This window comes from Gobio gobio (genome assembly GCF_949357685.1).
Source record: "Gobio gobio genome assembly, chromosome: 22".
NCBI classification, from domain to species: Eukaryota; Metazoa; Chordata; class Actinopteri; order Cypriniformes; family Gobionidae; genus Gobio; species Gobio gobio.
The window spans coordinates 9432645-9459873 of record NC_137118.1 but is presented as its reverse complement, the minus strand read 5'-3'; the positions used below and the strand labels follow the sequence as shown (position 1 = coordinate 9459873).

General features: G+C 43.9%; 1 protein-coding gene across 1 annotated transcript; it reads right to left on the bottom strand.

Annotated features, from left to right (window-relative positions):
* Positions 1-26797, bottom strand: trpc4a (transient receptor potential cation channel, subfamily C, member 4a; the record flags this gene model as incomplete). Its single annotated transcript, XM_079805233.1, has 10 exons — positions 1-531; positions 891-980; positions 1862-1903; positions 2264-2461; positions 4746-4941; positions 5036-5355; positions 9392-9531; positions 9617-10010; positions 17847-18365; positions 26420-26797. The coding sequence occupies 10 exons, from the start codon at positions 26795-26797 to the stop codon at positions 1-3; spliced, it is 2808 nt and encodes a 935-aa protein (XP_079661359.1).
* Between the last annotated feature and the right edge of the window lie 432 nt (positions 26798-27229).

The window sequence follows — 27229 nt, the reverse complement described above, 5'->3', positions numbered from 1 at the left end:
TTATAATTTGCTTCCTTCATTTCTGTTTGCCTCATTTATTTCTTCGTCACATATACAACGCATGTATGACAATTCATCATCCTCTTCCTCAGTCTCATTTGCTTTGTTTTGGTTCTTTGGTGCATTGCAGTTGAGGTTTCCTCCCTGTTCACCACCGTCCTGTTCTTCGATCTCAGATTCACCAGCTTCCTCTGACACGGAGTAAATCTCCCCTGGGTTGTTTGTCCCTTTGCAGTTCATTTGATGGCTAACAGTTTTGTTTAGGACAGAACCACCCGCTAAGCTGCTAAAGCTGCCGGGCTTCCAGGGACTGGGTGCGCCCTCCTGGATTATAGAGGTGGTGACACTCTGGAGTCTCATTTTGCCCTTCAGTTGACTTCCAGCTGAGTCAGAATTGCACTTCAAAGGGTTATCAGGATACACTATGTTTGAGGCTCCTGTGCTCCCTTTTGAGGTCGATGCGCAGATCTTAGTGCCCTTCATCATTCCCATCACCTCGTACCGGAAGCTTGAGATGTCCTGTTTAAGTTCCTATTAATGATATTCATACATTGCTCACACAGTATAAAAAAGGTTATGTAACAAAAAATGTATAGGATCTATTTAAATGCAAAAATAAATTATATATAATTTAATATATAACTGAATTAATCTTACCTGTTATATAGAAATATTTCAAATAAAAATAAAGAAGCACATAAAATTAGTAAAACTTAAACGAAAAAGAAAATGTAAAAAGAAAATTTAATTCAAAATATTAAATATAATAGTATGTACTACTCAAATAATACTCCCTTATTTTTGTTGTTGTTGTTTTTTTAATATTGGTTGGTTGACTGATCATTGTTCTTTACTTATTACCACATTAAAAAAACCAATACACAATTTACCTTAAAGTTCTCCTCTGTTAGTCCCTCTTCTTTTTTGGCATCCCTGATCATTGCTGCCACATACCGCTTGACCAGGTTTCTGAGTACCTCCTAAAAATGAGATTATTTCAGTTATGAACCTGGAAAAGATTAGGCCAAACAAGCAGCCCTTAAAGGGATAGTTCACCCAAAACTGAAAATTACCCCATGATTTACTCACCCTCAAGTCATCTTAGGTGTATATGACATTTTTCTTTCAGTTATATTAAATATGGATTTATTTTTCTTACACAAATTCACTTCAGAAGGCCTTTATTAACCCCCGGAGCCGTGTGGAGTTCTTTTATAATGGATGGATGCACTTTTTTGGGCTTCAAATTTTGGGCTGCCATTCACTGCCATTATAAAGCTTGGATTAGCCAGGAAATTTTTTATATAACTCTGATTGTATTCGTCTTAAAGAAGAATTTCATATACACCTACACTTAAAAAAAAAGGTTCTATATGGCACCAAAAATGGTTCTTCGTTGTAATCATAGAGGAACCACTTTTGGTGCTATATAGCATAACATGTTCTGTATATGGTAGCGGTGCTATATAGCACCATATTTAGCGGTGCTATATAGCACCTTAGTCAAAGAACTGGTGAAGAACCTCTGAAGAACCGCTGAAGAACTACTGAAGCACCAAAATTGGTGCTATATAGCACTTAAAAAGGTTCCCCTATGATTACGAGCCAAGAACCATTTTTGGTGCCATATAGAACCTTTTTTTTTTTAGAGTGTAGGGTATTTTTGGGTGAGCTATCCCTTTAAATTCTTTCAAAGGAGTCCAAGTGTATTTGAAAGGGAGATTAATCTCTATATTCAGAAAGACATGAGTTGATTGACACCGTATTAAATAAAAAGAAATGGTGACAGGCTGTAACCTTTCATCTGGTGCACTTTGTGGACAGATTTAATGATCAGTTGCTTTGAAAGAGACACCATTACCTGGTACTGGCGGTTTGTGCGGACATTTTCAGCAGCTCGAATCTGAGAAAAAAAAAAAGAATAAATCAATTGTATTGATTTTTCATGACACCTACAGTACTTTGCTATATTAGAAGGTAGTGAAAATCTAAGCAGCTCCAATCATTTTGTTCACAGAATCATTTAGTTTCTTTCATACATCACAACTAAGTGACTTAAGAAGACTTGAAATATAATGTGAAAGTTCTGACTAGTTGAATGGTGATTTTTGGTCCTTTCTATAGCTTGACAATTTAAATCACCATCTACTTTTGGTCTGGTAGAGCAGTGTGTACATTCTAATAAAAATCGTCTCTTGTTTTCCATGGAGGAAAAAAACATTTAAACAACAGAGAGTAAAAAAGAGAGTAAATAGCTCATTACCCCAAGCGATCCAAGTGTCTCAGTTCTTTTTCGGTGTTTTGAAACATTGAAGCAGTTGCTCTTGATCCATCTGATGAGGTACCACGCTGATTTTGGACTTGGAACGATGTTGAAGGGTGGAGGCAGTGTGCCGCCCTCTTCGAAGTAGCTCATCCAAAGTTTAGTTCTGGCAAACTTCCACTCAATATCAGCATGGTCCTGTGGAACCAACCCAAGAGAAGAGCTGAACATGCCAATCAAACAGTAAACTGGAAGATATACACTCACCTAAAGGATTATTAGGAACACCATACTAATACTGTGTTTGACCCCCTTTCGCCTTCAGAACTGCCTTAATTCTACGTGGCATTGATTCAACAAGGTGCTGAAAGCATTCTTTAGAAATGTTGGCCCATATTGATAGGATAGCATCTTGCAGTTGATGGAGATTTGTGGAATGCACATCCAGGGCACGAAGCTCCCGTTCCACCACATCCCAAAGATGCTCTATTGGGTTGAGGCCATTTTAGTACAGTGAACTCATTGTCATGTTCAAGAAACAAATTTAAAATGATTTGAGCTTTGTGACATGGTGCATTATCCTGCTGGAAGTAGCCATCAGAGTGGGTACATGGTGGTCATAAAGGGATGGACATGGTCAGAAACAATGCTCAGGTAGGCCGTGGCATTTAAACGATGCCCAATTGGCACTAAGGGGCCTAAAGTGTGCCAAGAAAACATCCCCCACACCATTACACCACCACCACCAGCCTGCACAGTGGTAACAAGGCATGATGGATCCATGTTCTCATTCTGTTTACGCCAAATTCTGACTCTACCATCTGAAAGTCTCAACAGAAATCGAGACTCATCAGACCAGGCAACATTTTTCCAGTCTTCAACTGTCCAATTTTGGTGAGCTCGTGCAAATTGTAGCCTCTTTTTCCTATTTGTAGTGGAGATGAGTGCTACCTGGTGGGGTCTTCTGCTGTTGTAGCCCATCCGCGTCAAGGTTTTGCGTGTTGTGGCTTCACAAATGCTTTGCTGCATACCTTGGTTGTAACGAGTGGTTATTTCAGTCAAAGTTGCTCTTCTATCCACTTGAATCAGTCGGCCCATTTTCCTCTGACCTCCAGCATCAACAAGGCATTTTTGCCCACAGGACTGCCGCGTACTGGATGTTTTTCCCTTTTCACACCATTCTTTGTAAACCCTAGAAATGGTTGTGCGTGAAAATCCCAGTAACTGAGCAGATTGTGAAATACTCAGACCGGCCCGTCTGGCACCAACAACCATGCCACGCTCAAAATTGCTTAAATCACCTTTATTTCCCATTCTGACATTCAGTTTGGAGTTCAGGAGATTGTCTTGACTAGGACCACACCCCTAAATGCATTGAAGCAACTGCCATGTGATTGGTTGATTAGATAATTACATTAATGAGAAATTGAACAGGTGTTCCTAATAATCCTTTAGGTGAGTGTAGAAGAATATCTGTAGTTTTAAAAGTTCATATTTCTCACCAAAGGGTCGTAAAATGAATGAAAGCAAAAAAGGGATGTTATAGGGTTAGTTCACCCAAAAATGAAAATTCTGTCATTAATTACTCACCCTCATGTCGTTGGACACCCGTAAGACCTCCGTTCATATTCGGAACACAAATGAAGATATTTTAGTTGAAAGCTGATGGCTGAGAAAGGCTTCAGACAGGCCTCCATTGGCATTCAGTACATTGACACTTCCAAGATCCATGAAAGGCACTTAAAACGTCCTTACAAAGTCTATCTCACCACAGTGGCTCTACAATAATTTTACGATGCGACGACAATAGTTTTTGTGCGCAAAAAAAAAACAAAATAACACCTTTTCCAACTTGTCCTCGAGTTCCGTGTATGCCTCCACGACGCATGCGCGAAAATATGACGCAGATCCGGCGTTCGGACATATGACCCAGAAGCGAATTTGTTTACGAGCAGAGGAAGACGCCCGTGTCTAAGCTGTTGGATTCTACATTGATCGTGCTTTAGGTCTCGGCGTAGTGCTCAAAATGGGGCTTAAGTGTGTATTTCATGGATTCCCGAACGCCGGCGCTACGTCATATTCTCGCGCATGCGTCGTGGAGGCACACACGGAAGTCGAGAACAAGTTGGATAAAGGTGTTATTTTGATTTTTTTTTGCGCACAAAAACTATTGTCGTCGCATCGTAAAATTATTGTAGAGCCACTGTGGTGAGATAGACTTTGTAACGACGTTTTAAGTGCCTTTCATGGATCTTGGAAGTGTCAATGTACTGAATGCCAATGGAGGCCTATCTGAAGCCTTTCTCAGCCATCAGCTTTCAACTAAAATATCTTCATTTGTGTTCCGAATATGAACGGAGGTCTTACGTGTGTCCAATGACATGAGGGTGAGTAATTAATGACAGAATTTTCATTTTTGGGTGAACTAACCCTTTAATGTACCCAAAAGCAGTAAAAACAACTAATAATTTTTAAGACTTACAGCAATATGTTGGTAGGAATTATTCATCATAGCAATAAGCATATTAAGAAGCACCACCAGAGAGATTATGTTGTAGGTCCCAAACATTGTGGCTCCAACAAACTCTGTGAACTCGTGATCGTATTTAACATTTGTCACATGTAGTTGAACCAGACCAAATATGGACCAGAACAATGACTGCAGTGTCTCAAACATACTGTAAAAAAAGAATCACAAAACATAATATCACTATTTATAGCAAAGCAAGCAAAATGAAGGTTAAATCCTCTGAGAAAACTACAGTTCCTCACGTGGTGAACGCATTGTTCTGATCTGGGCAGCGAATACCCTTGCATTCGAGTTGGTCTTTTGGGACATCATAATAGAAATACAGTTGATTGAGTCCATTTGCAAAGGCAAGCAGCACCAGGCAATAAATGAAGAGAAATTTGAGGATGTCCAGAAGCATTCGGCCAAGGGAGATCTGAAGAGGGCCCAGGTGGGAGTTGGCTGTGAAGAGAGAAATCAGTCGTAGGGAGCTAAATATGTTGGCAATGGCGAACAAGGCCTCGCCCACCAAGGTAGGGTGCCACATCTCCCATTTTTCCCGGGACTGGTTGCCAGAGTCCTGCTGAAAGATAAATGTTGTGAATTACAGTATGTCATCGTATTAAACCTCTGGTCATATTCTGTTCTTGCTTCCGAATAAGACTAGACTAACATCCAGGTACGTTACCGCCATAGACAAGTCCCCCCCAATAATTAGAAATGGCCAAATTGTCGACCGCTCTTTCTTGCACTGCTCTGCTGGCATGATATTACGTAGAACTCTGTATGCTAGAATGACAAAAAGCTTTAAAAGTTAAATTTTTTGTCTGATCTGCCTCAGCAGTCTAAAAGCGTTCGTCAATGTCAAAATGACTGAGATGGCCCATCAAATCAAAGCAGGCGGGGTTTCCATTCTCTTTTGGCTTCACACAGATGAGTACGTCAATCTATCACTTAATGCCATTGAAATCACAAAACAAAATGCACACAAACGTGTCCCTAGCCTGACAAGCCAGACCCATATCAAGATGTTGGGTCATGGAACACACCAGAATGACTTCAGTGCTGTTCTTTGTTCTTTTCTCAAAGAAAAGCTTAATGCTGCCTTCAGGTGCTATCGGAATTATCGTAAATACAAGTTTCCTAGGAAAAAATTGCACATGAACGCCCTCTGAAGTCGTGTTTACCACTGGGAAGTTCGGAAAAAATGTTGATACCCAAATTCCCGTGATGGGCGTGCCATAAACTTTAAACATAGTGGCGGTGAGAGAACTACTGCTGTGGCAGGTGTGATTTTATAACTTTTTTCCCAAAAACAGCTATCATCCTCCATGATTCCTGTTCATTCCAACATCAAAGCACTTCTGTCAGGACCACTATCGTCAAAGATTATTAATTGACTGTTAGCATATAGTTTGGATTGCCAGTATGGTTCTGTTCTGGGCAAGAACAGCAATAGCAGCAATAACCCCTCTTAGGGTAAACAGAACAGAACCAACATAATGTCTGCAGATATAATCAATGTTGATACTACATGTACAAAGTGATTCAGGAATTTAGTGTGATACAAGGGAAATCAGAATACCAAATCCTAACTGACAAGAGGAGGAGCTGGGGGAGGAGGAGGGTAAATGAACTCTGGAGAAACGCGATAGCTGCTGATAGTACTGAGGAGCTATATATATGCATGCGGTGATAGACGTCATATTCCTATAGGTAGACGTGATCAGCTGACAGTCAGCTGATGCAAGTTTGACTAACGTGACCTACCAGAACTGACGCTATACGCTTGATTTGAATGTAACAAGCTTGTAATCACGACTTCTAAAGTGGGAATTAGGAAATTTCCAATAGTACGTGAAGGCAGCATAACTCCAAGTCTTCCAGAGTTGCCGATTCGAAAGACCCAGCAGCCATCTTCTTTGTTTTCAAGTAGCAGGGAATTCACACGGAACCGTCGCAACTCTGCTGTCATTATGTTAAGCCCGCCCACCAACTCTATACAGGATGCGATTGGCCTGACTAGAGTTTGGTTTTTCAAGCTCGCAAGCCAACGAAGAGTTGCTAGACGATCCTGCTGCTAATTACATTTGTTGCCGCTAGGGTGCATCTAGATTTCTGTCCCTGCTCTTAAAGGGTTAGTTCACCCAAAAATTAAAATTCTGTCATTAATTACTTACCCTTAAGTCATTCAACACCCGTAAGACCTCCGTTCATCTTCGGAACACAAATGAAGTTATTTTTGTTGAAATCCGATGGCTCAGAAAGGCCTCCATTGGCACAATGCACTTTACACTCTCAAGACCTATAAAAGGTACTAAAAACGTTGTCACAAAGTCCATCTCACTACAGTGGTTCTACAAGAACTTTATAAAGCGACGAGAATAGTTTTTGTGCGCAAAAAAACCCTAAATAACGACTTATATAGTGATGACCGATTTCAAAACAATGCATCATGAAGCTTCGAAGCGTTATGAATCAGTGAGTCCAATCATAATTCGGATCGCGTGTCAAACCGCCAAACTGCTGAAATCACGTGACTTTGGTGATTCAAACCGCTGAATCGACTCACTGATTCATAACGCTTCAAAGCTTCATGATGCATTGTTTTGATATCGGTCATCACTATATAATTCGTTATTTAGGGTTTTTTTGCACACAAAAACTATTCTCGTCGCTTTATAAAGTTATTGTAGAACCACTGTGGTGAGATGGACTTTGTAACGACGTCTTTAGTGCCTTTTATGGGCCTTGAGAGTGTACAGTGCATTGTGCCAATGGAGGCCTTTCTGAGCCATCGGATTTCAACTAAAATATCTTCATTTGTGTTCCGGAGATGAACGGAGGTCTTACGGGTGTCGAACGACATGAGGGTAAGAAATTAATGACAGAATTTTCATTTTTGGGTGAACTAACCCTTTAATATGATGAACATCTTTAATATTAATAAGGAAAAAAGTCTATATGAGGGCATTAGAACCCGGAACCTTTGACACGGTTTACAAAAAGTCTACCACCAGACCACTAGGGAATCCAAATGTGAATATCGGATCTATGTATTTATTCACTTACATGAAGAATCTCAGGACTAGCAATATATATGAAGCAAATTAATGCAAATATTATTTGCAAACAGTCCCAAAATGATTTAGAAATAGACCTAGAATTTAATTCACTCTTCTGTTTCTTTATGCTTTATAAAAATAAAAATAAATTGGTAAATGTGTGTAAACATAATGGTTATTGTAGTTCTATACTAAATGTGAGCATTTATTCATCTCACTTGCACAATAAAGATTCAGTACTCCTCAAAATGAATAAAATCAGTCAAATGCAAAATCAGACTATGCAAACCTCCAATAATTACAGTTTTTCTCAGTCGCTTTGGTACATTTCTCAGATCAGAATTGAAATTCTCAAAACAACCTGTTCAATCTTCACATCGTGTCACTTGTGCATATCAAAAAAGCAGTTTCTCATTTCTTTAAACAAGTTGCAAATGCTTTGGGACGTCCATGCAAATGAGTATGTACAATTTTCTGCTGTTTCCTACATTATCAATTGCTTATGTCATGTTGATCAAAATGTATTATGATGAGTCTCTGTTGAATAGTCTCACCCCCCACAACATTTAGGCATTAGTTCATAGCATAAGTCTTGACATGCAAAATGGTTGAACACGTTGTCATAATATGTCAAGCATATTTCTATACATTTCCGTTAGACGTTCACATTTCTACTTTTGTTTTTCAGTTTTTTTCTTTGTGCTATGCAGTGCTGTCTTTTCCTTTCTGTATCGCAATGACATGGTCTGTCAACAAATTACAGTACAAACAGTAAAAGTGTAAATGTGAATCTTGTCCAGTCTCTTGCAATCAAACTCCCACATACACTAACGTGTAACCTGCAATTTACAATAATTGTCATCAAAACTTTAGACATAGTTTACATCAGAACATCCCTCCAGGTTACACTGTTATATTGACAACATGACTAAGCAATTTGACTGTCTTATCCGTACACAATGACACAAGGACAAGGACATTCTGATGGCACTGACATGTTCATTGACACAGATATTTACTTTTGAGAGATGAAGAGACTGGCTTTTGAAGGTAATCCATGGTGTTTTGCTATTTGTACGAATTGTTTTGAGAAATGCACTTACTGTTTTGGAAATGTCGAGGTTTATATAAGAAATTTACCAAAGTGACTGAGACTGTAAATGTTAAATCAAACAAATATTTGTATGCATTTAATCTACCTTTATTGACCAATGTCTTGCTGCTGACCTTTGATGAATCAGTTAAACCATGAGCCAAAATTACTCGATTTTTTGTTTTTATTGGTAAAACCTTTTTTTACTGGTAAACCCTTATGTTCAAGACATGGTTACAGGCTTGCTAACATCTTGTCCTTACCAGGTGCAACCCAATATGTTTTCCAGCAACAAGTAATCCACAATTAAAGGTGAAATGCTTTGAATGCTAATCAAAAACAAATTTTGTTTAATATTATGTGGACCATGATTTTTTTATTATTTATTTTACATATATTCTTTATAAGGTTTGTTTTATATAGGAATAAAATAGAACATTTTAACAATTTCAATTTGTTACCTTAAAGTAAGCGACAATCTTCAATGAGATAGTGGCCAGATACAGAGAATTCATGACAAAGTCCATGAGGTTCCACCAGTCGTGAATGTAATCCTGAAAGCCACCGTCCCACATTTGTTTGATCTCTGCCCATACAAAGCCTGTAAAGCAAAAGATATTAAAGAAAATTAATCTACAACTGATCAAAATCCAACTGGTCAAATAAAACAGATTTTCACACATTACCTAAAATCCAGGGTAGGATCATCCATTCCACAGGGGCAGCAGTAGGCTTTGAGTATGAGACTAGCATATCGGTGGTGGTGGTGGTATTATAACTGTTGTTTTGGTTGTGGTAGTGGTCGTGGTCGTGGTCCACATGTTGGGAGGCCAACAGCAGGAGAAAGAGGAAGGTCAGATAAGAAGCAGTGTGGCATATAAACTTGATGAAGGGTTTTCGGATGAAGAGGCCGTAGTGGCTCTTGGGGGCGATCAAGTAGAATAGCGAAAAGAAGGGGAAGAGGAATCCGATGAACATACAGGTGACAGACTTGCTGGCCCAGTGGCGGCGTCTCCAGCCTGGGAACTCATCGTACCAGCGGGATGCGAGCAGCTGCTGACAGTTTGGCTGTGCAACAAACTAACCACAGAATAATGAAAAGAGATTAAATTAACTAATTGAATAAATTAACTTTCTTAAAGGAGTAAATTCACTGTTAACCATATATAGATCATTATACAGTAATGTGTAGAGTTGCTGAGATTCTATCTTAACTTTAATTCAACACTATATACGCTCTAAAAAATGCTGGGTTAAAAATAACCCAAGTTGGGTTGAAAATGGACTAACCCTGCAATTGGGTTGTTTTAACCCAGCGTTGGGTTAAATGTTTGCTTAAAACCCAATCGCTGGGTTAAAACATCCCAGTCCCTAGGTTAAAACAACCGAATCGCTGGGTTAAAACAACTCAATTGCTGGGTTAGTCCATTTTCAACCCAACTTGGGTTATTTTGAACCCAGCATTTTTTAGAGAGTATATATACACACACTACCAGTCAAAAGTTTGGAAACTGTACTATTTTTAATTGTTTTTGACAAAAGTCTCTTCTGCTCACCAATGCTTTTCTGAAATAGAAAGCTTTTGTACTATTGTTCAAAAAGGTCAGTACATTTTTTTTTTTTTTTTTGGAAAAGAACAATATATTTTTGAGAAAGAACCAAAGACATTTATTTTGTTGCAAGAGCTTTATATTTCAGATAAATGCTGCTCTTTTTAACTTTCTATTCATAAAATAATCCTGAAAAAAAATTGCACAAAACTGTTTTCAACATTAATAATAATAATAAATGTTTCTTGAGCAGCAAATCATGGATCATGTGACACTGAAGACTGGAGTAATGATGCTGAAAATTTAGCTTTGAATCACAGAAATAAATTGCATTTTAAAATATATTAAAATAGAAAAAGTGATTTTAAATTGTCAAAATATTTCACAATAATACTGTGTTTTATATATACAGTGATGGGGAACGTTACTTTGAAAAGTAATGCATTACAATATTGCGTTACTCCCTTAAAAAGTAACTAATTGAGTTACTTATTCACTTTTGAAGAAAAGTAATGCGTTACGTTACTTTTGCGTTACTTTTTCTCACCTGGGCTGGGCTTGGTTTTTGTGTTTTGTTTTGGGTTTTTTTTTATAACAAAAAGTTATATTTTTGTGCAAAGGTAAAGACTTCTTCATACCAAAATTGAAATAAGCCTCAGGCTGAGGTAAAAATGCGAAATCACGCATCAGTAGAGGGCGCAGCTCTGATGTGCTATGCTGCCATTTTAGATAATGGAAGAGTAGGATGTAGGAGAAAAAAGTTTTACCAATAGAAACAAAAAATCCAGTCATTTTTGCTCATGGTTTAACTGAATCATCAAATGTCAGCAGCAAGACATTGGTCAATAAAGGTAGATTAAATGCATAAAAAAAAATATATATATATATTTTTACATTTAATTATTGAAGGTTTGCATAGTACTCTGATTTTGCATTTGACATATTTTATTCATTTTGAGGAATACTGCATCTTTATTGTGTAAGTGAGATGAATAAATGCTCACATTTAGTCTAGAACTCCAATAACCATCATGTTTACACACAACGCCTCTGCACTTACTCTCGATATTGCTCAATATGGGGACAGGAGAGCTGTCAGTCAAATTAATGTGAAAAAGTAACTCAGATATTTTTTTGTGAATTTGAAAAGTAATGCGTTACTTGAAAAAGTAATCTGATTACGTAACTCAAGTTACTTGTAATGCATTACCCCCAACACTGTATATATATATATACAGTGGGGAAAAAAAAGTATTTAGTCAGCCACCAAATGTGCAAGTTCTCCCACTTAAAAAGATGAGAGAGGCCTGTCATTTTCATCATAGGTACACTTCAACTATGAGAGACAGAATGAGAAAAAAAATCCAGAAAATCACATTGTCTGATTTTTAAAGAATTTATTTGCAAATGATGGTGGAAAATAAGTATTTGGTCACCTACAAAAAAGCAAGATTTCTGGCTCTCACCGACCTGTGACTTCTTCTTTAAGAGGCTCCTCTGTCTTCCACTCGCTACCTGTATTAATGGGACCTGTTTGAACTCGTTATTAGTATAAAAGACACCTGTCCACAACCTCAAACAGTCGAAACTCCACTATGGCCAAGACCAAAGAGCTGTCAAAGGACACCAGAAACAAAATTGTAGACCTGCACCAGGCTGGGAAGACTGAATCTGTAATAGGTAAGCAGCTTGATGTGAAGAAAACTGTGGGAGCAATTATTAGAAAATGGAAGACCACTGATAATCTCCCTCGATCTGGGGCTCCACGCAAGATCTCACCCTGTGGGGTCAAAATGATCACAAGAACGGTGAGCAAAAATCCAAGAACCACACGGAGGGACCTAGTGAATGACCTGCAGAGAGCTGGGACCAAAGTAACAAAGGCTACCATCAGTAACACACTACGCCGCCAGGGACTCAAATCCTGCAGTGCCAGACGTGTCCCCCTGCTTAAGCCAGTACATGTCCGGGCCCGTCTGAAGTTTGCTAGAGAGCATTTGGATGATCCAGAAGAGGATTGGGAGAATGTCATATGGTCAGATGAAACCAAAATATAACTTTTTGGTAAAAACTCAACTTGTTGTGTTTGGAGGAGAAAGAATGCTGAGTTGCATCCAAAGAACACCATACCTACTGTGAAGCATGGGGGTGGAAACGTCATGCTTTGGGGCTGTTTTTCTGCAAAGGGACCAGGACGACTGATCCGTGTAAAGGAAAGAATGAATGGGGCCATGTATCGTGAGAATTTGAGTAAAAACCTCCTTCCATCAGCAAGGGCATTGAAGATGAAACCTGGCTGGGTCTTTCAGCATGACAATGATCCCAAACACACCGCCCGGGCAATGAAGGAGTGGCTTCGTAAGAAGCATTTCAAGGTCCTGGAGTGGTCTCCAGATCTCAACCCCATAGAAAATCTTTGGAGGGATATTATTTTATTTTATATTATTTATAAATTATTTAATATTATTATTAACAAAGGGTATATAACAAAGTATTGAGATGAACTTTTGTTATTGACCAAATACTTATTTTCCACCATCATTTGCAAATAAATTCTTTAAAAATCAGACAATCTGATTTTCTGGATTTTTTCCCCCTCATTCTGTCTCTCATAGTTGAAGTGTACCTATGATGGAAATTACAGGCCTCTCTCATCTTTTTAAGTGGGAGAACTTGCACAATTGGTGGCTGACTAAATACTTTTTTGCCCCACTGTATATAGATACTATAAAAATTATAATCAAAGCCTAAATCAATATCTATCCTCCTTCATATTAAGATGATTTAAGTGATGTCTTCTAGTTTGAATGTTCTCTTTCTGTTTGGTTTCATTCCTTTTGACTGAATTATATGCTTTTATTTATATTTATTTTATATTATATTTTATTAATTTTATATTATTTCCTTTTACTGAAACACTAAAGAATAAGATGAATATTGCCTGTTCTTCTCCCTGAGGAGAAGAACATGTTATCTGTATGTTTTGGAAGACTATGTTGTTCCTGCTCCAACCTTGGAGAAACTGTGTATCTGTGTATGTGCGCCAGTATTCTGTTATATATCAGTATTGGAGATGGATTACGGCATCCTAGGAGATAGGTGGACATGTTTTCTGGGCAAGCTGGCGCCTGCTCCAGAACTGGAAGGTCACTACGTGCCTAATTCCAGGGTGAAATCGCTGGAGATGTGCACTTGATTAACTGACAATGGGTGGAAATTTACTATAACTATCTATTTTCTCTTATCCAGTCAGAATCATTCAACCTGCAGTAATGAGCTAGACCTTGAAAAGAGTATAACTGTTGAGATGTACGATGAATTGTATGTATGAAAAAAGGTAGAGGAAGAGTCTGGCTTCCGACTTCCTCGAGAGACTCTGACGCTGGCTCGACCGATGAAACTGCAAACTATTCTTCGGTAAATTTTCTCCATTTGATTGAACATACTGACTCCTGGTCTTCTTTCAAACATACAGTATATGGTCCCTGGGTCCTGAACTGTTACCCCAATAGTGCTGTGAAGCAAAATCATTTTCTGCCTTCTATTATGTGTGGAGACTGTCATATTTTTTAGCAGTTGCAAAATAAATGCTCTCTGTGGGATAACACAAATAATGGAGCCATGTCCTGATGAGAATCAAGTGCCATTTGAAAAAGAGCAAACACAAAAGGCACAAAAAGGCTTACAGTAACACACTTTTCTTTTCTCTGCTGGCTGCTCTCTTTGGTTCTCATCATATCTGGTTTAAATCCCTATATCTTTTCTGCACCTTTTCTGAAACCATCTGGGCTACACATGTAAAGCAGCAAGCCAAACACTGTCAGACTGTCAGCAGAACATTGCCCAAAGCATCACACAGGCTCTGCAGGCTTGCGTTCTTCCCATAGTGCATCCTGGTGCCATGTGTTCCACAGGTGGACAGGGGTCAGCATGGGCACCCTGACTGGTCTGCAGCTATGCATCCCGCTACGCAATCAACTGTGATGCACTGTGTATTCTGAAACCTTTCTATCAGAACCAGCATTAACTTCTTGAGCAATTTGAGCCACAGTAGCTCGTCTGTTTGATCGGACCACAAGGGCCAGCCTTCGCTCCCCACATCCATTAATGAGCCTTTGCCGCCCATGACCCTGTCGTCGGTTCACCACTGTTCCTTCCTTGGACCACTTTTGATAGATACTGACCACTGCAGACCGGGAACACCCCACAAGAGCTGCAGTTTTGGAGATGCTCTGACCCAGTGGTCTAGCCATCACAATTTGGCCCTTGTCAAACTCGCTCAAATCCTTACGCTTGCCCATTTTTCCTGTTTCTAACACATCAACTTTGAGGACAAAATTTTCACTTGCTGCCTAATGTATCCCACCGACTAACAGGTGCCGTGATGAACAGATAATCAGTGTTATTCACTTCACCTGGTCATAATGTTAAGCCTGATCAGTATATCTTTATAGGCCAACCCGGAAGTGAGTTCCCTCAACAAGAATATTGGATTATTTGCATTAATGAGACCAACAACAGTTTGATTCTTGGCAGCACTTGTACATTATATGTATACATATACACTCACCTAAAGGATTATTAGGAACACCTGTTCAATTTCTCATTAATGCAATTATCTAATCAACCAATCACATGGCAGTTGCTTCAATGCATTTAGGGGTGTGGTCCTGGTCAAGACAATCTCCTGAACTCCAAACTGAATGTCAGAATGGGAAAGAAAGGGGATTTAAGCAATTTTGAGCGTGGCATGGTTGTTGGTGCCAGACGGGCCGGTCTGAGTATTTCACAATCTGCTCAGTTACTGGGATTTTCACGCACAACCATTTCTAGGGTTTACAAAGAATGATGTGAAAAAGGAAAAACATCCAGTATGCGGCAGTCCTGTGGGCGAAAATGCCTTGTTGATGCTAGAGGTCAGAGGAGAACCACTCGTTACAACCGAGGTATACAGCAAAGCATTTGTGAAGCCACAATACGCACAACCTTGACGCGGATGGGCTACAACAGCAGAAGACCCCACCGGGTACCACTCATCTCCACTACAAATAGGAAAAAGAGGCTACAATTTGCACGAGCTCACCAAAATTGGACAGTTGAAGACTGGAAAAATGTAGCCTGGCCTGATGAGTCTCGATTTCTGTTGAGACACTCAGATGGTAGAGTCAGAATTTGGCGTAAATAGAATGAGAATATGGAACCATCATGCCTTGATACCACTGTGCAGGCTGGTGGTGGTGGTGTAATGGTGTGGGGGATGTTTTCTTGGCACACTTTAGGCCCCTTAGTGCCAATTGGGCATCGTTTAAATGCCACGGCCTACCTGAGCATTGTTTCTGACCATGTCCATCCCTTTATGATCACCATGTACCCATCCTCTGATGGCTACTTCCAGCAGGATAATGCACCATGTCACAAAGCTCGAATTATTTCAAATTGGTTTCTTGAACATGACAATGAGTTCACTGTACTAAAATGGCCCCCACAGTCACCAGATCTCAACCCAATAGAGCATCTTTGGGATGTGGTGGAACGGGAGCTTCGTGCCCTGGATGTGCATCCCACAAATCTCCATCAACTGAAAAATGCTATCCTATCAATATGGGCCAACATTTCTAAAGAATGCTTTCAGCACCTTGTTGAATCAATGCCACGTAGAATTAAGGCAGTTCTGAAGGCTAAAGGGGGTCAAACACAGTATTAGTATGGTGTTCCTAATAATCCTTTAGGTGAGTGTATATATATTGTTTTCTATGTGATGTCAATGGTACTCTTGTAACTTCCAAAATCTGCAGAATATATGGTAAAAAAAAGATTTCTGAATTTAATTAAATAAAAAAACATGATTATATATATATATATATATATATATATATATATATATATATATATATATATATATATATATATGTTGTATATTCTGTGATTCATGAAAGACAAATAACGAAGTTAAGCCTAGCTTGTTGTTGTTGTAGAAGATCTTCCTGAGGAATTTCAATGATAAAGCAAAAGATCTTCTGTTAAATTACATACATATGCTACATGTGAATAAAGGGCACCATTTTCCACAGCTTGTAATGCTGCCTTCACGTGCTATCGGAATTATCGTAAATACGAGTTTCCTAGGTAAAAATTGCACATGAACGCCCTCTGATGTCGTGTTTACCACTGGGAAGTTCGGAAATAATTTTGATACCCCAATTCCCGAGATGGGCGTGTCATAAGCTTTAAACATGGTGGCGGAGAGAACTACTGCTGTGGCAGGTGTGGTTTTATTGTTTTTCCCCCAAAACAGCTAGGTCGTCTTGTCTTGACATTAACGTAGTACATATTTACATGTAAGAGTAATCATATGAAGCGTATTGTATGTTTGGTACACAGCGAAAATAGCCTGCATTTGACTGAAATTACAGAATCAGCAGAAAGCGGACTATATCTGGAATGTTTATATGGTTGTCGGTGCATGGGAGACTACATATGATGTTGGTTTTAATAAGATTTTCCCAATAAATAGGCAAGAATAAACTGGTGTCCACCATGATTCCGGTTCACTCCGACAACAAAGCACTTGAATGCAACAAGCTCGTAATCACGATTTCTAAAGTGGGAATTAGGACATTTCCGATAGCACGTGAAGGCAGCATAAGCATCACTTCTTCTCACTTTTCAGTCATGTTTAAGTAATCACACACATACAGTACTGCATGAAAAAGTAAAAGCTTGAAAGATGACATATATTAACACATAGAAACCTTTTAAACAGAAAGAGTTTGTAATGTTTAATCTGGACAGAAGGGGGCAACATAGATCCACTAAATGTTGCAGCCACTCTGTGAAATCCCTCTGGTGTGGGAAACTCTGGCCCTCGAGATCTACTTTCCATCAGAGTTTAGCTCCAGTCCTAATCAAACACACCTGTACAAGCTAATCAATGTCTTCAGGATTACTAGAAAGCTACAAGCAAGTTTGTTTCATCAGGTTTGCAGCTTTATTCTACAGTGAAGTGGATCTCGAGGGTCAGAGTTCCCCAGCCCTGCTCTAGAGGAAATAAAAACACAACCTACCATCTAGAGGTGAAAATATTCTGCTCAGCTTTAAAGAGATGTAAATACACACAACAACACCTGAAATGATCCACAATGTGTAAAATACACCACATTGCTAAATCAACAGGGCAGCCATCTAAATATAATCCCTGACTACTGAAAGAAACAGCTGAACACCTGTGAACCTTTGTAATACGCTTGAGTGCCGTTCCTATCTGGAGTGATTATTTTGCGCTTCTGCTAGTGATATAGCAGCATTTGAGGATTGCTTTCTTGTTGTCACAGGACCATTGCTGACATTTTTAGAGCAAATATCTCACCTCTTTCTGATGGTACTTGATAGCCAGTTTCAGCCTGGCTAGATCATTATTCCCTTCATCCTCAAGGAGATTTATATCATCCTTGTAGTTCAGAATCAGCTCGAGCTCTCTGGAGCTGCGCGTTTGATCGAGAAGATCTTTGGCGAACTGCTTGCACTGCTGGGAAAGCTCTTCGTACTCTGACTTGAATTCATTCTCCACCTTGCTGAGCTCCTGGAGCTCCCAGCTGAGCTGAAAGGCCGTTAGGAAGGGGTCCTCGCTGGAGAGGGCGACGAGCGAGGGACTGGCCAGGGCCCGGTAGATGTTGAGACGGGATCGGGAATGTCTCAGGCTGTCCACATCTGAGCCGGACACGCATTCCATGCAGTTGCAACGCACCTGGTGGGGCTGGGGCACGGACACCCCCTTCTGAACCAGCATCTTGATGATCTCATAGTTGTTGGTGTGCGCAGCCAAAATAATGGGCGTTATGTCAGGGGTAAAATCAGAGAACTGTTTATCCAACAGGATAGGAGGCACCTAGAAAAGAGAGGGTTGGTCAACAGAAAGTCCATTGCAAAAAAATATTTTTTGGTAACACTTTATTTGGTTACACTTTATTTTAAGGTGTCGTTGTTACAATGTAAATATATGTACTGAGTAATATTGATTGACTACATGTACTTGGTATAAGGTTAGGGTTTGGTTGAGGGTTAGTTGCATGTAATTATGCATTATTTCCTTCCATAGGGGCAGCCATTGCTAACCAAGCCATCACCTGCTGTTAGCATCCCATTGACTCCCATTCATTTTGGCGTCACTTTGACAGCCACTTTGACTTTACATCTGAGGTGTTTAAAGACTCCATTTGACCATTGTTTATTTCCAAAGAAACACGACAATGCATAAAAGGCTCCATTACCTTGTATCTTACACTATCGCCCAGTAGAAGACGTTTTTGTAAAAAATAGGCTAATTATTGCGTCATAACCACATAGTAGAGGAATTACCATATAAAAAGGAGGAGAAGCTCACGGGCAATCTTTTGCTGTCTATGAGGCAATCGGGGGGACGTGGAGGCATAAAGTCCTATAAAGTCAAGGGAAAAGCATGGGGAGAAGCCCATAGAGAGCGAAAAGCAACAGGACAAAATATTTCAACAACGTGATTCAGATTTCACTTTGCACAACTACTAGAAGACTTACAACTGTCAGACTGGTTGCTCACGTCATATCTACGTCGTCAAGCTCAGTCTGAGGCTGTGAAGTACGCTCAGCCATCAGGAAGTGAGTGCTTCTAATTGACTTCACTTTTCCCCGTCGAAGCCTATGGGGTCACTGTGTCCATTTCTTTTACTGTCTATGGTGCGCGCCTGCCAGTTACGCACACACCTAATCGCAGCTTGCAGATTCTACGACAGACTGTTTTTATCAATGAAATTAGTTTTTTACACTTTGTAAATTCTGTAAATAGTTGCTTTAGTTTTTTCAGTAACTGTATATTCATTATAATTCATTATAGCAGTTTATTACAGATTTAATTGAATGAAAAACGTCTCGGGTTACGACTGTAACGTCCGGTTACGTATGTAACCCTCGTTCCCTGAGGAGGGAACGGAGACGTACGTTAGTGACTAACGAATGGGGGTTTCGCTTAGAAGCCAATCATCTTCATCGTATTCAACAGCGCCCAATGGCAGTGCCAATGCCATGGGCATGCGGAATTTGCATGCGTAACTCCGCCCCACCTCGTGGGTATATAAGGAAGTACGCTGCGAACATCGCATTATGTTACTGCTGCAGGAGCCAAGACTGAACTCCGCGTTCCAGGCAGCACAGCTGACGTGGCTAAGGAAACGTACGTCTCCGTTCCCTCCTCAGGGAACGAGGGTTACATACGTAACCGGACGTTCCCTTTCGTTCAGTCACTACGACGTACGTTAGTGACTAACGAATGGGGGAACCTGTAAAACAGCGCCACTCAGCCGTCATCCAGTGCCCTGCGTAAGTGTGAGATCCCGCCACTTAAGGCCCCTAGGACTCCCACTTATCACAGGATTACCAAGGTACACTGGGAAGCATATCCCAGTGAGGGAATGCCAAGGTGCCTACCGTAGGGAGGACTTAGAGAATACACATATGACCCGCTGAGGGTTGCATATGGAAGATCTCTAGGGTACCAGCCGAAGGTGGATTTTTAACCCTAGGGGTGGCAGGGACTTGCCAAGGGAAAGACACCTGCTCACTGAGGAGGCTTACGGTGGGAATACTCGTGTGGGGGTCGCCGGAGGGGAACCATGCACACGGAGCACCTGGCCGGACATGAGGGTCTGGGCTCGAAAGGGCAGACTGAACTGATGTCGGCGTAAGCAGTGCTGGAGGAGCTCAGGGCTCTCGGGGAGCTCACCTGAGGAAAATATCGCACGTATCCAGTCCTTGGAGTGGAATGGCGAGCAAGCGAAGACACCTGAGCCTGGCCCATTACCGGCCACCCGTAGGGGCGAGTACATAGTCGGACACTGGCTCCACTCGGAGATTGTAGAATCTGGCGAATGTGTTGGGTGTCGCCCAGCCTGCAGCTCTGCAGATGTCTGTTAGCGAGGCGCCATGCGCTAGAGCCCAAGAGGAGGCCACACTCCGGGTGGAGTGTGCCCTCACACCAAGGGGACACGGTCGGCCTTGCTGCTGGTATGCCAAAACAATGGTGTCCACTATCCAGTGAGACAACCTCTGCTTTGAGAGAGCACTTCCCTTCCGCTCTCCACCATAACAGACAAAGAGCTGGTCTGAGGTCCTGAAACACTGCGTCATGTCTACGTAGGCGCGGAGAGCGCGTACTGGACAGAGCAATGCCAAGGCTGGGTCTGCCTCCTCCAAAGGCAGCGCTTGCAGGTTCACCACCTGATCTCTGGAACGGAGTGGTGGGAACCTTGGGCACATATCCGGGCCGGGGTCTCAGGATCACGTGAGAGTTAGCCGGCCCGAACTCAAGGCACGCTTCGTCAACCGAAAATGCTTGCAGGTCCCCGACCCTCTAAGCGAGGCCAATGCGGTCAGCAGAGCCGTCTTCATAGACAAGAGCTTAATCTCGCCGACCGCAAAGGCTCAAGGGAGGCCTCTACAGAGCACTTAAGACTACTGAGAGGTCCCAAGAGGGAACGAGAGGAGAGCGAGGAAGATTCAGTCTCCTCGCCCCCCTCAGGAACCTGATGATCAGGTCGTGCTGCTACTTACCTTATTGTCTCCCAGGAGATCGTGGTAGGCAGATATTGCGGCCACGTACACTTAAGGGTGGAAGGAGACAGCCTTCGTCCCACCCCCTCCTGGAGAAACGAAGCACAGACCCGATCGGGCATTTCCAGGGGTCTTCCTGGCGGGAAGAGCACCATGTGACGAAGAGGTCCCACTTCAACGCAAAGAGGTGTCGTGTAGACTCTGCCCTAGCGGAAGTGATGGTAGCGACCACCGCAGGTGGAGGGCTACTCAAACCAGCCGCGTCCCGTCCAGAAGCCACACGTGGAGCTTCCAGAACGCTGGATGCGGGTGCCAAAAGGTGCCCCGTCTCTGAGGAGTCTCAGAGGAATAGGCCAGGGAGGGGCTGTCGCAAGGAGTAGCAGTTCTGAGAACCAGGTCCGGCCGTGCCAACGGGGCGACCAACATGACCTGCTCCTTGTCCTCCCTGATCTTGCACAGTACCTGTGCGAGAAGGCTCACTGGGGGAAACGCATAATAGCGTAGCCCCGACGACCAGCTGTGCGCCAGTGCATCCGTGCCGACCATAGGTCAGGGGATAATACAGGGAGCAATGGGAAGAGTCCTGGGAGGCAACAGGACTACCTGTGCGTCACCGAACCGTTCCCATATCAGCTGGGCCGTCTGGGGATGGAGTCTCCATTCTCCAGGAAGTGGCTGAAGCCGTGAGAGCTCGAGGCTGCACGGTTCAGGACTCCCAGGATGTGGACAGCATGAAGGGACCTCAGATGCTTCTGACTCCATAAAACGAGATGGCGGGCGAGTTGAGACATACGGCGGGAGCGTAGACCGCCCGGCCGTGTCGTCTGTCCTGACTAGTACATGTTGACCCTTCAGCAACGCTCGGAAGCGGTGCAGGGCGAACCGTACTGCCAGCAACTCGAGGCAATTGACATGCAGAAGGCACTGGGGTCCTATCCAGGAGCCCGTGGCTGCTTGTCCATTGCACATGGCACCCCAGCCCGTGGATGATGCATCTGTTGATACAACAAGATGCCTGGAAACTCGTTCTAAGGACACTCGGGTCCGTAGAAAGCTGAGGTTCGACCACGGGGAGAGAGTCTGTAAGCAGGCCCGAGTCACTTGTACCCGGAGCGTGCCAGACCGCCATGCCCATCTCGGGACTCGATCGCGTAGCCCGTGCTGAAGCGGTCTCATATGAAGCAATCCGAGCGGCGTTACCGCGGCTGCAGATGCCATATGCCCCAGGAGCCTCTGAAACAGTTTCAGTGGAACCGCACTCTTGCCCTCGACTTGTCGAAGGGAAGTCAGCAGAGACTGCGCGCGCTCGCTCGAAAGCAGCGCGCACATGGCGACCGAGTCGATCCATACCGAGAAAAGAGATCCTCTGCGCGGGGCAAAGTTTGCTCTTCTCCCAGTTGACCCGAAGGCCCAGACGGGCTAGGTGATGGAGCACCAAATCTCTGTGTCCGCAAACCTGCTCTCGAGAGTGACCCAGTAAGCCAGTCGTCGAGGTAATTCAGGATGCGAACCCCGTGCTGCCGAAGGGGCGCAAGGGCTGCCTCGGCAATCTTCGTAAAGACGCGAGGGGACAGAGATAGCCCGAATGGTAGAACTGCGTACTGATATGCCCGCCCCTCGAAAGCAAACCGTAGGAACGGTCTGTGTCGAGGTAGAATGGAGACATGGAAGTAGGCGTCCTTCAGGTCGATCGCTGCAACCAATCGACTGGACGAACGCTTTCGAAAAGGCGTTTCGCTGTCAACATCTTGAACGGAAACCAGTGGAGGTAACGGTTCAAGACGCGCAGGTCCAGGATCGGTCAAGCCCACCGGTCTTTATGGGTACAATGAAGTACGGGCTGTAACACCCGGAATTCACCTCGGCTGGAGGGACAGGTTCGATCGCACCCTTCGCCAGTAGGGTGGCAACCTCCGCTCGCATGACGGGGGCATTAGCCCCGATCATAGTGGAACGGACTCCCCGAAAGCGGGGAGGAACCTGCGCGAACTGAATCGCGTAGCCGCACCTGACTGTCTTCGCGACCCAGCGGGACAGCCCTGGAATCTGAAGCCAGGCTCCCAGGAACTGCACCAGCGGGGTCAATCGGACTACAGGTGTACCCGGAGTGGGGCAGCGATGCAGCGTTACCGACCCGGACAAGGGAGGCTGTTGGGCGTCCCGGTGTGGGGGTGCGGTTAACGGCTGCGTCCTGACAGAGGAGACCAGGGAAGGACGCGCGTTCCACTGGGGTCTGCTCTGCCAGGAGGCTGGCGACAGAGAGGGATGCGAGTGGCGGGACCCGTGGGTGGCGCGCACTGTCATCACCGGTCTCTGGGTTCTCAGAGACAGGAACATGAGTTCTTCCCAAGCGCTGCTAGCCCGGGGGCCAGCAGCGGAAGGATTTTCCCCCGGCCCTCCACCGGGGGAAGGAGAGGCCCTGCTACCATCCCCTGGGAAGAACTGGAACCCATCTCTGAGTTGTCCACTTCCAGCGTGGCGTTTAACCAGGCTGGGGAGCGGACTGGGCGTCATCCTCAACCACCTCCACGGCGCGGCCCGAGTGAAGGCTGCTGCTGGGGCCGGGCGGGAGGAGGGAGGGCGCCCTCGGCGGCGAGCGGACTGAGGCGACTGAGCCGGCGGCTGGTGCAGCAGCTGGCCGCCGGGGCAGTACGTGTTACAGCCTCAGTCTGCTCTGGGGCGGCCGAGAACTGTTGGGCGCAGTTCCCAGCCGCGCCGCCGAAGAGGCCAGCCTGGGATATGGGTGAGTTGAGGGGGCGGGCCCACTCAACGTCCTCCAAATCACCAGGTAAGGCCAGGTGTTCTCCCGGACCACAGCTGTGGACATCTCCCGACCCAGGGAGCGTGTGGCCACCTTCACCGCCCGGGGGCGGGATCAGTCGCGGCACGCAGCTCAATGAAGAGCCCTGGGTCGGCTCCACCCTTGTGCATGTGCAACGGGGCGGCGGCCTGCCCGTAGCTCTGCAGGACCACGCCACCGAAGTAGACGAGCCCACAGGCTTTGGGAGGGTGCTTAGGACAGCCACACCACGCCACGTCAAGCCCTCTGTGGACACCGTAGTGCGCAACAGAGAGTTCAACAGTGGGGGTGAGGGGGCCCCAGTGTACCCTAGGCCGCGGCCCCATCAAGGGCAGAGAAGGTGGAGGAGGCCACCAAACGATCGCGGGAAGCACGGGGACTTCCAGGACCGCGTGATCTCCTCATGCACCTCGGGAGCGAAAGGCATTGGGGGCGGGGCCCAACAGCTGTCGGGTGCCGTCCCCAAAAACCAATCGCGCAACCACGAGCACTCGCGACTGGGCGGAGTTCCACACCAGCGCGAGACTCGCGGCTGCCCGAGATAACATGGCTGTCAACCTTAGGTCGGATCAGGCAGCGCTGACACACCCGGAGGCGGAGCACAACTCCTAATCGTCATCCCCAAAGGACTCCAGCCCACCTTGGGATGCGGCGATCGACATCTCACTGCTATCTGGAGCGTGAACGAAACGAACGAGGCGTCAGAGACGGGCCGCTGTTTCAGTCCAACACTCGCGGGTTTAAGCAATGTGCAAGAGGGGGCGTGGCCCGAGGAATGATCGTCGGGGTTCTTAATACCACGGCACCGCACTCAGGTCACCCTGGCCACCAGCCAAAGTACCGCCTCACTCGGAGACGGTAGATTGGGGTGTGGCAGAGGGGACTCTCTCTCCTCACGGAGATCACTGAGTCTCGACCGCAACATCGCGATGGTCACGTCCCCGCAGTGGGAACATGACGCATCCACAAACACTGCCCGAACGTGCTGAAGCCCAAACACATCGAGCAGTGAATGTGCCCATAGACAGCAACGGAGATCGATCGCACCCGGAAGTGCACGGACGAACCGTCTTGAAAAAGACGTGCCACGCGCAAGCTCTTTTTGTGAGAGGAAAGCTCTGCAGAGTGCCGAAGCGCCCAGGGAAACACACACACAGCTGTTGCAGATCACTGCACAGATCAGCAGGCAGGCAGCATGAGATCGCTGGAACGCGCCGTAACACCAACACCCTGGAGAACCGCTGGTCTCTCGAAGACTGAAGAGAAGACTTCAGAATTCAGGCTTGTAGGAGTGAAGAGATCCTCTTGGCTCCAAAGCAGAAACATAATGCGATGTTCGCAGCGTACTTCCTTATATACCCACGAGGTGGGGCGGAGTTACGCATGCAAATTCCGCATGCCCATGGCATTGGCACTGCCATTGGGCGCTGTTGAATACGATGAAGATGATTGGCTTCTAAGCGAAACCCCCATTCGTTAGTCACTAACGTACGTCGTAGTGACTGAACGAAAGGGAACCCTTGTTCCCCGACTGGATACAGAGAAAGTTTTATCCATCAACTAGCTCCACTTCACGTTGCTCTCTGGTTGGTTGTAGCGGTATCCAATTGCGTGCAGAGGGAATTTGAAAGACAACCGTTTGTCCCACCCCTCGGATTGAGCCCTGTCCATGGTGAGTTCCCAGACCCAACATCTTGTCTGGCTTGTCAGGCTAGCATTGTGTATGACGCTACATACAAGTTGTATGAAATCGAAGATTTGAAATCCAAGCTTTTTAGACCGAAACACATTTTCAAAAAAAAAAATTTTTTTTTTTTTAATTATTGGGTTGCAAACCTCCTACACATGTGATCTGGATCAGATTAATTTAAATTGAATGTGTGTTTTGTTTTGCTGTTTAGACTACAAGACAAAATGCATTTGAGTGGGATTCACCAAAAAATCAGATTTGTGCTGCCTGTCTGAACAAAGCCTTTGAGTTGCTCAATGCATGATTAAATTCTGTGCTTTCACACAAAAAAAAAAACTAACCAGCTAATATGACAAATTCACCTTATTTTTCTGTGACATGGTGGGGTGATGATCAATTTGCTACAGTGTGTGGCGATAAAGCCTTTAGCACTTTATCTGTAACAAGGGTCAAAGCGCTTCAAACCAAGTGGAAAGTTACTTAATCTTCAGCTGCAATACAGTGTGAAGGATAATGCAAGCCATCTTTATGTAAAAGCACTGCTAATACTATTAAAAAATAATTATACTTTCAAAACTTTTAATTAAACAGCCATGTCTACAGGGAAAAAACAACCCTTTTCTGAGAGGATTAGTGCTTCGCCGGGTTCCAGGTATCACTGCGACATGGTCTTGAAAACTATTTGAAATGTCTGAAACAGTTTGGACATAATCTGCACATTTACATTTGCTTTACAAAATAAAGGATTACCAAGGCAACTGGGAATTCCTGCATGTGTAAGAAGGAATCAAGAGATGCTACAGTAGGAGAGACATCAAATCATTTCGGTATGGAAACTCTGTAGTAAATTAGTCAGCGTTTGCCATCTTACCTGCATGCCCCTGCTGGGCTTTTTATGGTTCAGAAGCAACTCCACAGCCCCCACCACCTCCTTTCGTATGGCGTGTAAGAGCGCATCTCCCACATACACGCCAAAGCTGAGCAGCAACTCGACGATTTCCAGGTTCTCATTCTCAATGGCAATTAACAGAGCCGTCCGTCCCAGAGGGTCGATGCAGTTGATGTTGATTTTGAAGTAAATCTCGGCTTCTATCAGCGATTGTTTGACGCTGGCGTAGTCGCCTTTCTCCACAGCGCACAGGTAGGCCTTCTCCAGCGGTGACAGCTCCGACTCGGCTCGAACTATCCGCAGCGGGATTCGGTCCCTGTACGAGAAGTTGTCCGTTCTGCGAAAGTAGAGCTGTGACATTGCTGCTATGCCTTCATGTGAGACGACTAGGCATGGAGAGAGATGGAAACAGAGAGAACCAGTACAGACAATGAAGAGATGCTGGTAAATGAGAGGAATAATGCATTACAGAGGAAATGGCTTTAAGCTTTGTAAACCACCATCTCCACACCCAACATCCCATTAGCATGACACTCAGCCCTCATTTGTGTGGTTTTCTATGGACTCTGAGGTTATGAGGAGGTTATTAGATTTAGGCGTTTGTGTAAGGCGACAGTGAAAACTTCAGATACAAGCTCTTAATGGAGTTTAGAGAGCACATGCTATAAATAATGCCATAAATGAATACCATGGACTGGAGTTTATAAGCAACTCAATACCTTCAAAATGTATCATGAAGGTTAATCAATAAAACAACTGCTGGGAATTCAACCTGTTGACATATCCAAACTG